Here is a 17,002-nt window from a genome sequence, read left to right on the forward strand (position 1 = left end):
ATAGGTGGAAAGGAAGGGGGGATTACTGTATGCCGTGCTTGCCTTAACCACTGACAAGTACTTGGAAAGGACTATACAATCAGTTCAGCAGGCTAAAAGTACCCATTTAGGGTTTACAGCTACATAACTAACTAACAAACCCGTCAGAGTGAAACCTTAAGAAGAAAAATCATTTGTCTACTTCATGGAGCAGTATTTACTGCTCTATTTTTAATTATTATTTTTAATTCCCAAACGCATAGTTAGCTAATGTTCAAAGACTGAGAATCTAAACTAAACTTTACAACTGGTTAATCCATTTGATATAAGATGTACCCTTCAACCTCCATGCTGATCGTAGGAATTTCAGCACCAAAAGAGTAAAATTATTTCAGACTAAACCCATCTGTAAGCAGTGTAGTAGAACATGTGCCTCTCTTCCAGCTATTAAGGAACATGCATTGGTTTAAATTCTGGCCATGGTCAGTCCATTTTAACTTTAACCAAAGTTAAAATGGTCCTTTTAACTTTAATCCAGTTAAAAGGACATGGATTTGTATCTGTTCCCATGAGTTTAACGATTTGGTGCAGTAGATGCCTAATGGTGACAGCCAATGACTGTCCCTTATTCCCAGAATCAATGTGTTGTATCATTAACTTACACTGGGTGACTCTGGGAGTCTGACACATTCCATCTGCTTCAGTTTCTCCTCCTGAAAGGGCATTCATGGCACTCAGCTTTCTCTCAGGACTCTCATGATGCCCTCTGGTAACTTCAGACTTCCCCAAAATGAAATCCACCTGCACAGGCGATGTGCAGAGAATGATTGTAGCCTTCCATCACCAGGCCCTAGCACTTCCTTCACCCATGCATGCACATTTCAGAGAAACAGAGCAGAGTGGAACATCCTGCCCCTCAGCTACAGAGCAGTGTTCAGGCTCAGACCTCTCCTGGAAGGAATCCTGTTCTTGGCACGAGTATCTCCTGTGACACCACTTTCGGTGACACGTCGGGACATCGTGCTTCAGCTGCTGTATTTGGGGAAAGTTTCTCCACAGCTCGTGGCTGCCAGCAGTGGAACAGCTTGGACCAGAACCATTTCCATGGCAGGCTGGGAAGGGGAGAAGCTGCTCTGCAAACCAGTGTTGTGGCACACGGCGTCACCACATGGCAGGAATTCAAACGCAAGGTACAATAACACCAGAAACTGTTCCTCACACTTTCCTTCCTCACTTGCTCCTGCTTTCAGCCTCCCATTTGCATCTCCAGCAGATATGTACCTCTCTTGTTTTTAACAGTCTAACAACCCTTGGGATAATTGAATTGATAGGATAAGAAGGATTTAAACAAATCCAGTTGGTCCTGTGTTAAGCAATCAATAGTTCCACAGGGTACAGAGCACTCAATAGTTAAGGAACCAGCCATTTAAATGGTGCTTGTTTCTGCAGCTGTGCAACAGCCCCCTTTCCCAGGAGGGCTGTTTCCAGTTGCTGCTCAATGTTTCTAACAATCAAATGGATCAATTCTGAAGACACCTTAAGACTGTGTGTTAAGTAAGAATGATGTTCGTGGTGTGTGCTGGGTGGGGAAGGAGGTGGTGGAAAAAGAGACATTTCATTCACCAGGGAAGCTGATGTCATTTCTGTTTTAAACACTGGACATTTATTTAGAGTCTTTAGAGCCCATACATTATTGAATAGTTTTAATTTATCACATTCAAATATATTAGGCAAATATATAATACAATAAATTGCATTTTTACACATAAATACAAAATCTGAGGTAGGGCCTCAAGAATAATGATTTCTGAAATTAACAACATACAGCAACATAATATGTACTACATGAGGTACATATGATGCATTCTTTGTAACAATATATCTTTTGCACATACAGCTAATGAAAAATCGTCATGATCTGGTTAGGGTACAAATCTTTATCCATAGGCAGCAGTACCCCATAGAATGCCTGTAAATATATATATATATATATATATTTATATATGACATTACGCAAGTAATTAAGATTTAACCCATCAGTGATGGGTCTGTAATAAAGTGCCATAGGACACAGGGAGCAAATTCTCAGCTGGTGTAAATTGTCACAGCTCCAGACAAAGCTGTGACAATTTATACCAGCCAAGCATCTACCTTAGAAGGTAATACTACATAATATAAAGGACAGATAACACCATGTTTTAGTCAATTTTCCTAACAATGGAAGGTAGCTATAAGGCAAATGGTTACCTGAAGATGTATTTAAATGTTATGGGCAAATAAAATATTGCAAGCATTAAGATCCAACCTAGCTCTCACATTATGATACACCCCTCAGGAAAACCTTCTCTCTTTGGTGATAGGCTGCCTGAGGGTGCCAAAGGCAGGAATCCCCACGCCTCTCCCCTCCTGCCCCGGGTCACCCACCTGAGCTCCTCAGGAACACCGAGCTCTCACCATTTCCCAGGTACCTTATGTGCACACCACCCAACTGCAAACCAAGGAACGAGTGTCTCTCACAACAGCAGAACAGAGGAGCTTTCTGGCATGCCTCTGGTCAAAAAGCTCTGCTGTCTGCAGCCCACAGTCCCTACAAGTCTGTCCTTGGTTGCAAGGAGAAGTGGAGCTGCAGAAAAAGAAACCAACAGGAGACCAATGACTGCCATACGTAAACATTGTTTTAACACAGGCAAAAGGAAATCATATTATCCGAACAACTGTACACAATAAAAAGACCAAAGGTATTTCAAATCAATCAGGTGTTGGGATCTGATGGTGAGAGACAGTCACACAGTGTATCAGAAGCAATGATCTTCAGTGTGCAGGCACGTCTAATGTGGTCATTGGAGCAGAAATGAATCAAAAGACTACTTGGACTCAATTGAAACATCATATAAAGACAATCCAAGTCTTTCTCAATTAAAGGTCATTTTGTTAAACCCTTCTTTTGGAAACAAAGTGCTGCCTTGTCTAGCTGAAACACAGGTTTTGAACGTTGCATATTAAAAACACGAGGAAGACCCCAAAGAATCTGAAGATGGCAAGCATTTGCATTAGGTATAATCTTTAATGCATACAATAATGCATCTCAGCTCATCCAGAAATTCAATTTAATTTCAAAGAAAAAATATGCATCATAGTTTCACCAAATTTAAACATTTTTTACTCACAAGATAGATAGATCTGAAAGTACATACATCACATTTTTACTAATATGGCTTTTTCCCCTCCTTGTTTTTTCTTTTAAAGATCTTTACTGTTATGCTATTAGTTACTAAATTTATTTTTAGAAAATTATCAAAGTGCATGCAAACTTTCCTTAGAACATGGTAAATGAAGTGCATTCCCAAACTTTAAGGTTATTTCTCATTTAAAGAAGACACTGCTGGTTAATTTAATCTCAGCTTTCAGATTTGGACAGTAAAATACTTCAGAAAAAGTTTCATGTGACCAAAATAAAACCCTGCCTTTCACATTTAGTGAAAATTTTACATCTTCTGTGATTTTTGTATGCATTTCTCCCCTTTTCCAAAGGTTTTTGCAAGCCTAGCAATGGGGTCAGAGCTGAAGACAAAGATCAGCTAGCAAAAAAATCCCAATCATCTGTTTACAGAGTTTCAAATTCAAGCCTAATCCTGTGCTAATGACTTAGCAGGCACAGGAACAACATCTAAATTAAAAGCAAGCAGATTAATTACATAAATCATGGAAAGCAATTCAGTAGCAATTTCATACGCAGTCTGGTTTGGTAATCCAAGCCAAAAGATCTCATATCCCAGCAGTATTCCTTCAAATGATATCTCTGTCACAGTTCAGGTGGGCAGTGGCTGACATCCTCACCCTGAGGGAGCTCCATGGCAATGTGCAATCCCAGTTCCAAGGCATGCCTTGAGACTAAGGGAAAGGATTCAGTGCTCCCAAACCATTGGACTGTGTTGTCTCTTTTCAAAGAGGACCAAACCTACAGATATATGTTGTTGTTGTTGTTTTCAAATTACAGTATTAGCGAGGATAAATTGGCTCAGACTCCAAAAATCAAACCAAGATGGCCAGGAATATTGGTTAAGGGAGACCCAGAGTGATTTATCCCGACAGAAACACAATTCCCAAGAGAGATGCTGACTTGGGTTTTCCTTTTGCATCCAGGGAAGGTCCCTCAGCCCCACCCAGACGTGGGAACCAAATTTCCAGCTCATCCTTATGGACCTTCAAACAGAGCACAGCTTCTCAGACCTGCCTCTGCCAGGAAAATAAAAGCTGGAGGTAAGAATAGCAAGCCTTGTATTAAAATAGCAGGCAAAGCTGAAGCAAGGGGAGCAGCTTTAAGGCAGAGAAGGCCACAGGAGGGTCCTGTCCTGCTGCTGTGTGGGACAGGGACCAACAAGAGCCCATGGAGCAGAGATTCAGGGGTCAGTGTAAGATATTGTGGAACCTGCCCTCCCTGCCCTGCTTGACAAGCCCTGATAGTGCTTCATTGTTCTGAGTGAGGATTAAAGATTCCCAGCAGTGCCTAGGACTGGCAACACTAATTGCCCCGTGAAAGAGGAAGTTCAGCAAAATGATTATTAATATATTTCATATACATATATATATACACACACACAGAGGAAAGGAGTTACAATTTGTGGAAGTGTTACTTTAAGGTTTAGCTTTTTGTTTTCTTCAACAGGATGAAAACAGCACACCTACTGATCTACGGACACACATGAACTGAGGATTTACCTGAGACCCTGTAGTATGAAGACAGACAGACAGACAGAAAAACGGGATAGAAACAGTCCCCTGAAAGGAAAGAACATTTACAGGCTACTACAGCAGTGTCTGTGGGGAGGAAAAAACTGGCTAAACTACTAAGCTCATTATTTCTACACTGATTGGTAAGATATTAATAGGGACATAAAACATCACTAGCACACACTACATGAACACTGATCACCGTTAAAAAATATCATATATGTATGTATAGGATATAACAAGATAATAAAGGTTAATTTTTGCCAATTATTGAAGATATTTTTTTCTCCCTCATTCTAGTGCATTTACAATAAGTTGGGCTAATTTTCTATTTAGGTAAATAAATGTACTCTTTAAAAGCTCTATTTTTTACTCTGTCCAATAGGTAACAAAACTATTTAAGTCTAATATTAATATGATTGCATATATCTGATTTCTAAAATGTAGTGATTTAGGATGCTATGCAATGCTATGATGGCCCTCTACTAAATTGCCCTTTCCCCCTCAACCCTTGCATTTTCTACACCTAATGTTGCACCTGTGTGGATAACTGCAGTGGTTAATTACTGAGGATTTGAGCGGTTTTATTTAATGAAAATGTTTTAATGAAAAAAATACTCTATGCATGTTTCAGAGAGAATACTGCTTTGAAGAATTGATGTGCTATATATACAATATGTAGACAAGTGGGGTCCTGCTATTTCCCTATTGGCTGAAAGAGAAGAATACACCATCTAAGGGTTACAGGTTATATAAAGGTGCTTAGAGGCAAATGAGCGGGGAGTCACGAAGTTGAACAGCACATCCAATAACTGTTTTCAGGTGGTAACTAGACTACACTTACCACTTTGTAAGGATACAAAGTTAGGCACAAATTATATGATGGCTTTTTGAGGAGATACTGTAAACAAAAGCAGAGAAAAAACAATATATTCGGAGTATTGGAGCGAGGTGAGTAAAATCACAGTTCACTTGGCGAGGAGCAAGTTGTCAGATACTTTGTGTAACTGAGGCATTCCTAGTTGAAATGACAGATGTCAAATTATCAAAAGAAACATATGAGAGGACTTCAAACAGCGATGCCCATACAGCTCATTCTGACACCATTTCCAAACCACTTCTAGACTCAAATGCAGTTTAGTCTCTGAACTGATCATTTTTAAACACTTTGTTCTTATTTTTCTACAAATGGATTATCACCCCATGCATTGCTTCCTGGTGTGCTGTTTCAAGGTCCTCCACTTGTTTAAATAGCATAACAACCCCTCCAAGTTAGTACAAATCATAAAGGAGGTGTGCAGACATGATGGGTCAAGGTTGGCTGTCAGTGTAGGGAAGCAGCCCCGTTGCTACAGGAGCCTTGTGCTGGATTTACATCAGGACTACAGGAGATCCCATTCTTTGCTCACTTCCATCCTATTTGAGGGATGAGCCCTCCTTGGAATGCACTGGTAGCAAAATCCTAGTCCCACCCCAGCCACCTGCTACAAAGGGTGCTTGTGGGAAGGGGGTTAGACTGCACACCTCATTTCCTCTAAAGACTTTTAGGTTTGGTTTTGTTTGTTCCTGCATCACCTGACAACACCTGGCTGTGCCACCTGTCACACACAGGGCTTTTGCTGCGTCCCCAGGTACAGAACGTGTCACAGGCATCACCCACCCCTGGAAGTGGTCTGGTTAGGCCTCCCCTATGGCATGCGACAACAAAGTTCTGCTTTCCTAAGCAACCACTTTCAGGCACTGCGGGAAAGAAGAAGCGGTGGGTGAAAACAAAAATGGGAAAAATAAAATCAGAGAAAGCTGACAGTGTGATTGCCACCCTTTAGTAATAATCATTAGCACTGTGTCCCCAGTTCCATGTCCTTGGCTGGCAGTTTGAGCCCCAGGGAGGAGGTTCCCAGCGGATCAATCATGTTCCTGTACCGTTCGCCGCGGTGCTTGGCCAGGAAGGGGCCCCAGTCGGGCTGTGGGGAGCACACCAGCTTGAGCCTCTGCCAGGGAGAGAAAAGAGAGTCTGGGTGCCAGGGGCAGGATCAGAGCACAGCAAGGGAGCACGGGCTCACTCAAGGTTAGTGATGGCAGCCTGGCAATGCTCTGCTGCTCTCAGGATCTCTGCTGCTCGGTGACTCAGATACGTACAAGCCTCTTTTCCCAGCCCAGCAGTCGAAGAAGGAGTCAGGATTTTTCCACTCTCATTCTCAAGGTTGTTTATTGTTCCTTATCTATAACATTCTTTCTCCTGTCCTACCAAAGTCTGTTCAGCAGGACAGAGAGTGGCACTCTGCCTGCCCCCAGGGTGGTGTTATCTATTATACTAAAAACTGCATGCACACTATTTACCATAACTTCCCAATACCCATCACCTGTGTTAAACAGTGAGCTTCTACCCTAAACCAATCCAAAAGTCACCCAGAAGATGGAGGCCAAGAAGAAGAAAGAAGAAGGACAGGGCACATCCAAATTCCTCCATCTTGGGACCCCAAGCCCCCCATTCTAAAACCTCAAAAATCTATTTTTCACCCCATGACAAACTAACTATTATTCTGCCTAAACTCTCTTGACTTGTAATTCTTCATATAAAGGTGGCAATTTGCTCCATGGGTCAAGAACAAAGGCTCAGGGGTCTTGGGCTCTGTACCAAGGTCTCTGAGCCCCCCAGGCAGGGTCTTGAGCCATCCAGGGCAGCCAGAGGAATTTCCTGGGTTCTGACACACTGCTCAGCATCTGTGTGGCACAAGGTTTCCAAGACTAATAGGGGATCAAGTGGCCAGGTTTAATGGTACATTCCACCCCACACCATGTGAGGGGGGCTCAGAACCACTGCCACAGACTGTGAGGCTCTCTCACTGAAGGGCATGTGCACAATGACTCAGCCCAATGGTCTAAGCAGTGGGTAAGTGCATTAAAATAATTGGATTTATAGTTAGCATATTTCCCCCAAGTAAACAAATTACCAAAAAGTAGTATATCACTAGGAAAGATTTTAATTTTGAGATGACAAAATGTTTTGTTTCTATCTGCGGGAAAAAAGAAGGAGGAGAACGTCAACCTGGCAAACAACGAAAATTTTCTGATCTTTCCACTGAGTTCTTTATTGAATATATAATTTGATTGGTGCATTCACAGATAAAAAGAAAAAAAAAAAACCATATTTTTGATGACTTAAGAGGGAACAATTATATGTTTATTACCTAATAAAGTGGATCAGACTTCTCGATCAGTTATTTTAATCTCTGCTTAATTACCAGTTTGCAACTTTTACCTCCCAAATCAACCATAATAATTTTATGCAGCAGACTCAATATTGAGGAAACACCAGACTACAGCTGAAAGATCTTGAGCAAAAACAGATCCAACTCTTGGGTGTTTCTTTGGGTGCACACCTGGAAACCCAGTAAGGGAAGCACCCTGGTTTTGTGGCAATTTGTGTGCCAGTTTTAGACATGAGAAGTTTTGAAGCATTTGTGTCAGTGGAAGAAGCTGATGAGCCAAAGAAGAAGCAAATCTAATTCCACATTAGGTCATTTCCTAATGCTGCTCTACCCAAGAGCTGGATGACCCTTTAGACAAGTGGCCTCATTGCTGCTTGGATGCTCTCCCTAGGCTGTCCCACCACTGTGAAAATTCCTCTCCTACAACATTCCTTTGCTCCATGGGTAGCAGAGAAGCGTGGTCTTTTCCCTTAGGCATGTGTAGTGTGACATATTGAGAGACCAAAGAGATTATGCTATTTTAGTACATTTTCTCTCCTTTTCATTTTTTGAAGCAAGAAACAGCCCCGGTGGGATTTGCAGGGAAGCTGAACTGTAAAAGCAGCTACAGAAAGGGGAGAGAGTGTCTGTTCCTTCTCCCAAGGTGGCAGCAGCACAAGCAGCAGGCACTGATGAGAAGGCAGAACTGAGAAAGCCTCAAAGACTTAAAATAAGAGCACTGAACTTCTTCAGAAAGCAGGGGCAAGGCAAGGAAGGGATGAAATGCTGACATTGCTCATCCTGCCAGGGACTGAGGGATGGGAACAAGGGAGAGGGGGTGACAGGCAGGGACAGGACTCAGGGATACAGAGAAGGAGGTGGCCATCACATTTCTGAAGCAGGGGGGGAAAAGTGTCAGGAATCCAATTAGCAAAATAAACAAAAGAACCTTAAATTAAAAATAAACTGCCACCTGGAATTATTTTAAGCCCAGGTGCCAGAAAGGATCAGCCAATTCAGGAAGAATAAAGAGCAGAGAGGTGAAGGCAAAGATTGCCAGCTGGGTTTTGTAGTGAGTAGATTGAGATGCATGAAAAGCCTTGCTGGGGGACTCCAGGACACAGCTTTGCACAAAGGCAACCCCTGATTGACATCTACTCATGCTGATTCCCCTCTCCTGATGCTGATTGACCTCTCCTGGTGCTCGCTGACCTCTCCTAGTACTGAGTGCCCTCTCCTGGTGCTGATTCCCCTCTCCTGGTGCTCACTGACCTCTCCTGGTGCTGATTCCCCTCTCCTGGTGTTCACTGACCTCTCCTGGTGCTGAGTGCCCTCTCCTGGTGCTGATTAAACTCTCCTGGTGCTGATTCCCCTCTCCTGGTGTTCACTGACCTCTCCTGGTGCTGATTCCCCTCTCCTGGTGCTGATTTATCTTTCCTGGTGCTGATACACCTCTCCTGGTGCTGAGTGCCCTCTGCTGGTCCTGACTGAATCTCCTGGTGCTGATTCCCCTCTCCTGGTGCTCACTGCCCTCTCCTGGCGCTCACTGCCCTCTCCTGGTGCTGAATTCCCCTCTCCTAGTTTTGAGACCACACTCCCTGGGCACAGCACACACCTGCAGCTGAGGCTTCCTGTGGCTGTGTGCTGCTTTTGCAAAAAGGCCAACGAATCTAGAACAACTTTCTCCCAATAAAGCCATACAAAACCTCGTGAAATTTATCTAGAGCTCATAAAACAAAACACTCCTCAATTTAGGACCGTGTTTTTTGAAAAAATTAGGAATAGAAGGTCCACAATTTAAATCAACTGAGCATCTCTTTGCAACACAATAAGTGGTTTACCAGAAAGTAATCTGAGCAGTATTGGACATTCAATATCACAAAAATCAATGGGAAATGAAAGATACTGTCTCCTGTGGCCATATTTTTAAACAGCAAAAAGACAGAAGGATTACCTCAATAAATTTTCCTGGGGCTAGATGCATTTTTATCACAAACATCACTGGGATCCAGATGACTGAGCAGGCCAGCATCAGCCAGCCGAGCACCATGGACCAGCCTGGGTAGTGATAGGCTCCATAAGTCATGGGTTCCCACTGGTAAAAGCTGAAGCACAGAATAAACTGGGAACAAGAAAGGAAAACAAATATGTTTGAGTAAGCAAAACAAGCTATGCCACAAATTGTGGGTATCCACACCCACAGAGTTGGTGTCTATGGAATACACATAAAGCCACATCCACCTAAGGCAGGGTGCTGCCACAAGCTCTAATCAATGGGTCAGAGCCTGAATCTAATGAGTTTCTAGGAAATCTTGCAAAATCCCACAAAAATCACTGTATTTGTGCCAGAATAATTGAAATAGAATCTTGTCCCTAGAGTAACGTGCCTTATTACATGGTCTATTGGCAGTTTTACCTAATGTGATTATGGTAAGTTCCCCATTTCACTTACTGTGTGAACAGCAATACATCTGCTTACATTTGTGCATAATTCAGTAACTTCTGGAAAATGCCTGTGCTTGCAGTAATTGCACACAGAAGATTTATAGAAGTATAACAAGGTGAAGGCACATATAAAAATGATCAGCTTTAGTTCCAGAGATGTGGAGTCTAATGAAAGTCTAATATTAGGCTATCCAAATGTATCAAATATTAGCTTTACAGAGGCAATAATAGAAAAGAATTCATTGCTTGGTTTTGCTTTGTCTGTTTCCATTGCATAAAAATTGAATGATGACTGATCAGTGTCAGTTTATTTCTCACTGTAAGTTCACTAAATATTGCATTTGCAGGGAACAGCAACAGAACATGCAAGTTTAGAGAGTAAACACGGTCAGTTCCAATTTGCTTTTCTTAACAAACAACATAATTTCCTATTTCCAGGTTGTGATTACTGACAGGAGCTACAAGAACAAGTCTGATTAGTAAAGGATCTGAGCAATTTGCAGAAAAGCCTTACAATTCCCTTCAGAAGTGTGAAATAGGGTCTAATGCAGCATCTTGAAAACAACCACTGGAAAAAACACAAAGAGCTAAAACAATCCCATGTGCACACGTCTTCATCTTTAAAAAGATCCCCAAGAGAAGATAAATACCATTGATGTCATCCCAACACTATAAACTGGACTATGTCTTCAAACTTTTTCAAAGTGATCTGCAAACTACAAGCATACATTGTCACAATCAAACCACAGGTGGGTAAGATAGATTGCTCTGGCTTTCACACAGAGCAATGCTGTAGTGCAGTGCAGACAGCAGGTAAAGAAAATCTATGCAAGAAAATTCATTTTACCCATTGGAGAAATCATTCTCACTGTAGAAAATGTCATTTCTTCACAACTCGGGATTCTGTGAGCTCGCCAAAACTCACTGGTGCCTTCACACAGGCATTCCTGTCTGTGAAAACTAGACCTTTTCCAGTTTTCAGGAAAAAAATGTCCTCATTTGTGAATGAACAATACTGAAAATAAGTTGTTAACTTCAGCCAGTGCCTTTTTCTTCCCCCTCCAGAGGAAGATTTGCCAACACTTACCCTGCACTAAAGGACAGAATCTTGCTGCACCTGGGGTTCAGGCTTGAGAGCTTCCAAGGGGAGGTACAGGCACTCAAACAGAAGATACTGGTAAAGAAGGCTCTGTTATTTTGTGCTGATTTGTCAAGCTGGAAGCTTTTGAAATGGCTAAAATAATTATTTCGTTCTTGTGCCAAAAAAAAAAAAATATACATATATGATTGCAGATTGTATCTGCACGGAGGTTAAAACGTAAAGGAAGCACTGTGTTAGAATCCTAGATGGCAAATGTAGATACAGATATTGTATTCGGTCCCCTGGACTTGAAAAACTTTCATAGCAATGGAGAAATTGAGAACGTGACATATTTTTTTATTAAATGGAGACCTAAACGTGAAGCAAATGCTAACTGAATTTGAAGGAAGGTGTTGGGGAGGAAATAAAAATGAAAGGAAAATAGGAAGAATAATAAACATAGACCAAAGTCGCTCTGGTTTTAGATTTCAGGGCTCCTTTCCGGGCGCTGTCCCGCAGCGCCACCTCCCGGGCCCGGGCACTGGGGACGGGACAGTCCCGCTCTTCCTCCTCCTCCTCCTCCTCTCCCTCTGAAACTCTGTTCCACCTCAGCCTTCCCAAAGCATCCCTCTTACACCAGCTTCTGTGGCAATAAAATGGCTTTTGTCCCTAGCTCCGTCTGACAGCGCACAGGAAGAGCTTGGTTTTCCCTGCGCATACATAAATATCACACACACACACAGATTAGATATAGATATAGATATATAGATATATAGATACATAGATATATAGATACGTAGATGTATAGATATATAGATATGTATTAAATATCATCTAGATATATAGATATACAGTTATGGATATATAAATAAGTATTAAATATCATCTAGATATATAGATATAGATAGATATACATATCTATATAGATACGTATAAAACATATTGTATTTATATTATATATTTATAAGTATTATATTTATAAATATATTTATATTTATATTCATAAATAGTGTATATTCATTCTATATTTTAAATATTTTTAATTTTTAAACATATATTTTAAATATATATATATATATATACATACATATTTATATACAGTAATCTGTAATGCTGCAGTGCAGTGGTGTGCCACAGCAGCATTTTGCATGGCCAGGAAAAGGCCACCATTTTCCTGGAGGACTCACCATCCCTCCCCACCAAAACCACCATTCCTTACACTGTTTCTTCTACATGCCCATGGCAAGAGCACATGTGCTGTCATCCAAGTTCTAGCTGCTAACACCCAGAAACATCATGCATAATGAACAAAAACCAGCAAAACTCTTTGGAGAAGATGTTAAATTTTTTTTTCCTTACTGTTAAAATAGTTGGGGTCACAAATGCCCAACAGACTCTCCAGAATTTACTTGGCTGGAATCCAATCATCATTTCTATATCTTCACAAAATCTTTGCAGTCCTGTGAACAGCAAAAGAAGGAGCAGTTAGGTGTGAAGGAAAGCAGCTGCAGTCTGCAGCAGAGCTCTGGTGCCCTCCCTTGTGTCCAACTATGAAAACAAACTCCAAATTTTTGTTTGAAAGCTTCTTTGGAGGATCTAAGTACACAGTAAAAATGGGACTAATAGAGTGGGAACCATTCCAATAAAGTATTTCCTTCTTAGGGATTAAAGCAATTGAGCTTTTATATTGAGATGAGGTGTTTAATATGTTTTGTGTTAAAGCATTGCTGATATGTACTGGGTAGCTGCAATTGTTTGTTTGTTTTATTCCCCTGTGAAGATCAGCCTTATTAATATTCAGGCAATATTTCAGCTTCTCTTTACCTGCTGCATGACTGGATCACAGCTGTACCCCTCAGCACTGAAACTGGTGATGTCCTGCTCTTTTTCACCTGATGCATAATTGATATTTAAAATTCCTAAAGAGCACCTGTAAATATTTTGAATTATATTCAATGTTGTCTGAACAAAAAGGTCAGCTGATACGTTAACCTTCATATAAGGTTACTTGAGTTAACAAAAGATGCAAGATTGGGAAATGGTATTTCAGCCATTGTGCAGCTCCTCCCTGGCCGTGCCATGTGCCAGGAAAGGTGTGCTGGTCAGCAGCTGCTATTCCTGCTGGTTATTACTAACTTAGTCATTAGCAATTTCATTATCAGTGATTTATCCAAAAGTTTAAAGAAACCCTAAAACTGATTACAGCTTTCCTCATTGTAATAAGAAGGGAGAGGTCAGAGCTCATCTGTTCACATAAAAGTTAAAAATTTGGGCCAATTTAATCTAAATTTTGCAAAGCATTATTCTGCAGCATTTTGTCTAACTTGCATGATGTGGGGAAAGCTTAAATACTGGAGAAAAGGCATTGAGTAAGGGAAGAAATACTTGTAACCAAAGTAATAAACTTCTTTATTCCTTATTGTATGGAGTCAGCTGCTGCAGCTGCTGAGTGTAAGAAGGGATAATCCCAACCTTGATCCTCCCAGTTGGGAAGCCTTGCTGTTGATGTCAAGGAGAAATAAATCTATGCACCTGATTGTTCTGAGAATTAAGGAAGTGAAACCCTAGCACTGCTCCATCATCTGTGCCCTGTGGTGCAGGAGAAGGCAGCAGGGCTGGGGGAAGCTTGGCACCCCCTCAGGGCCAGCTCAGGCACCCAGCATGGGAGAGAAGGGCTAAAGAACCCTGCAATGACAGGGAACACAGAAGGAAAATACAGAAATCAAACAGGAAAGTGGCACTGCAAGGACTGTATTTAAAACCTGCATTGGATGTAAGCTCAGAACACTGAGCCAAGGTAACTCGGGGGTCACTTTTTTCCTTCTGTAATTTCTTTCCTTCTTTTTCCCTTTTACTGGCTGCCACAAGTTTTCTTCTTCAGAAAGCCTCTTACATGTGTAAAACACATGTAATTTTTATGACCCATGGAATCACTGTACTTCAGCATCAGGCTGACTGATTGAGTCCTTCTCTGTTTTATAATAGAAGTTTGTGTAGAAGAACAGAACGGAACAGAACGGAACAGAACGGAACAGAACAGAACAGAACAGAACAGAACAGAACAGAACAGAACAGAACAGAACAGAACAGAACAGAATAGAATAGAATAGAATAGAATAGAATAGAATAGAATAGAATAGAATAGAATAGAATAGAATAGAATAGAATAGAATAGAATAGAAGTTTGTCTGGACAAAGTGTGCCCTCCAAGGTCATCGTGTGGTGGAGCTGGAAGGAGGTTTTTGCTGCAGTTGAAAGATTTGTCCCTGCCTTTTATTTATCTGCAGTGAGTGTGAGGGAGCTGCTCACACAGCAGCCATCCCTGTGCTCTGCTGGGAACAAAGCTGGGCTTTAATTGCAGCAGCACAAGGTACAGGCTGATGGGCATTTCCACAGAGTTTAAATCTCATTTAAAGTGTCCATTTCAGCCACACTTGCTGCTGCAAAGAAGGGATACCTAACTGGATTATTACCAAGGGTTTCTGCCTCCAAAATTCATGCTGGTTTTGTGAAAACCTGCACAGATTTGTTTGAAACTCCAATTTAAAAAATCAAATAAGGAATTCCTTTTAGGAATGGTCAGTAGATATTCACAGTGTAAAGCACTCTTAAAATTAGCAATTCAGGAGTCAAATGTATATAACAGATTGAGGGATTACACATTACTTATCTCTTTCCAGTGGAAGTTCCACAGAAGAAATGCACAGGATATTTTAGTTTACAGAACACCAACTTTTTTTCCCAGATCTCAGTAAATCTGATCTCCCTCTCAGATCAGCCAGGCCTGCTGAATAACTCTGGGCAATAAACAACACATGATATTCCATATCTGATTTTTCCCTCTCTAAAGTAGAATGATGTATTCATAGGTACTGACATATAAAATCCATTTAAAAGGAGACTACAAACCTCGCCAGACAACTACTTCACTATTCTGCTACAGGTAAAATGTTCAAAATGACTAAAGCTTTCTACAAATACACAGCAGCAGCTTCCACTCACTCTAACAAACCTTCCCAAAAACAAACTGACAAAAACCAGTTCTGCATGGAGCATAAACAAAGTTTCCATCATATATTTTCAGTTTCCAGCAGTGCTTCGCTCACACACAGGGATTTTTGTCTTTAGCTTCATGCTACAAAATGCAACAGTGGGAATTATGCTGGTGATTAAATTAATACCTCACCTCTAAGCTGTTCTTTACTAATCATTCCTCATAATCTAAACAACTGGAGAATAAACATCTAAAACAGTAAAAAGGTGCATTTGATTGCATCATGAAGCACTGACTCTACTGAAAAATAAGTGATCACAAGGAAATAACCGTGTGTCTCTTTTTAATTTAAAAATCTCAGCAAGCTCAGCAAGCAGAACATGTAACAAACACTAAAGACAAATTTATTTCATCACAACAGCACCTGCCACTGTTGTGCCAAGCTGCTTGCCATGAAGAGTACAAGTGCACAGAGAAAGGTGGCAGTGGAGTGTAAAACAGCAGTTCTCAGACCTTGAAAATGTATTATGCCAATTCTAAGCACTGCTTGAAGGGATACAGCACGAGCAGCAGCTTTGCTTGTATTTACAACACACGAATCACAAATGCACAGATGTATTCCTGTGCCCAGTCCTTGCTAAAGCAGCTTTAGCACAGTGAAAGCAGCTCTGTCAAACAGGTAATGATTTTAATGTCTTTCCTTTTTATTTAAACAAAAGGAAGCTCCTTAGTCAAACAAAGGGTTAATTCCTTTGAAACAGATTGCAGCCAAGGTTTTACCAACATCTGTTGATGAACAATCAGTTGTACAGAAAGCATAAAAAGAATAATTGGTAATTTGTCAAACCTTTTCCACATCTGATTACACTGAAGTAATAACTCACTAAAAAAACCTTCACCTCTATTCAAGCCCTTCCTTTGCAGAGCTATTATTATTTCTGCATTATTTTATGTTGTTGATCAGTGTTAATGCTTTAAGGGATGCTGGAATTGCTGGGCAAGGCAAACACTGGCCAGAGCAGTTTTTTCCTCCAAACCCACTAAGATGTCATTCCACAAATGCTGTTTGCAGTGCTTCTGCCACACAGTGTTCACAGGAGGAACAGAGCCGCTTCTTGCTCCCTGTTTGCCTTCCTCCTTATTTAAAATCATGCAGAGCAAAGAAATTTCACAGATTTAAGTAGCTTTTAAAATATTAAAAATATTTTAAGCACGTAATTTTTCTCTTTCACACTAATAGCAATGGCTTTAAAGGGGGCAATATTTGGCACAGAGCAGGTGATGCTGTTGGTGCTGGTGGCGATGAGGAGTGAAAACATCTAGCACAGCATGGCTCAGGCCTGCTGTCAGCAAAGTGAGGAGGAGAAGGAAGGGAAAAAAATCCCCAGCAAACCCTTAAAATCTTTGCAAGTCTCCCCACTCGTCACTGCCTATGAAATTGTATTGATTTTAGAGAAGCTGGCTTTCATTTCACCTCTAAACCAGCTCTACTTGAACTGTTTACATTCCAGGGACATAAAAAAGCAAAGAATTTTGTTCAATCAAAACATGACTGGCCTAAATCAACTTTTCTTTCTGTGT

General features: G+C 41.0%; 1 protein-coding gene across 3 annotated transcripts in view; it reads right to left on the bottom strand.

Moving 5' to 3' along the window:
• Nucleotides 1-1,619: 1,619 nt before the first annotated feature.
• Nucleotides 1,620-17,002, bottom strand: part of SLC6A5 (solute carrier family 6 member 5) — a 34,958-nt gene continuing 19,575 nt past the window's right edge. For all 3 annotated transcript variants that reach the window (XM_063158169.1, XM_063158167.1, XM_063158168.1), the window contains exons 14-16: nt 12,787-12,887; nt 9,856-10,023; nt 1,620-6,701 (exon numbers count right to left, since the gene is read on the bottom strand). In XM_063158169.1, the coding sequence (XP_063014239.1) occupies nt 6,546-6,701; nt 9,856-10,023; nt 12,787-12,887 (425 nt within the window). In that variant the 3' untranslated portion in view covers nt 1,620-6,545. The remainder of the gene's footprint in view (nt 6,702-9,855; nt 10,024-12,786; nt 12,888-17,002) is intronic.

The sequence above is a fragment of the Melospiza melodia genome, chromosome 6 (genome assembly GCF_035770615.1).
Source record: "Melospiza melodia melodia isolate bMelMel2 chromosome 6, bMelMel2.pri, whole genome shotgun sequence".
Taxonomy (NCBI): Eukaryota; Metazoa; Chordata; class Aves; order Passeriformes; family Passerellidae; genus Melospiza; species Melospiza melodia.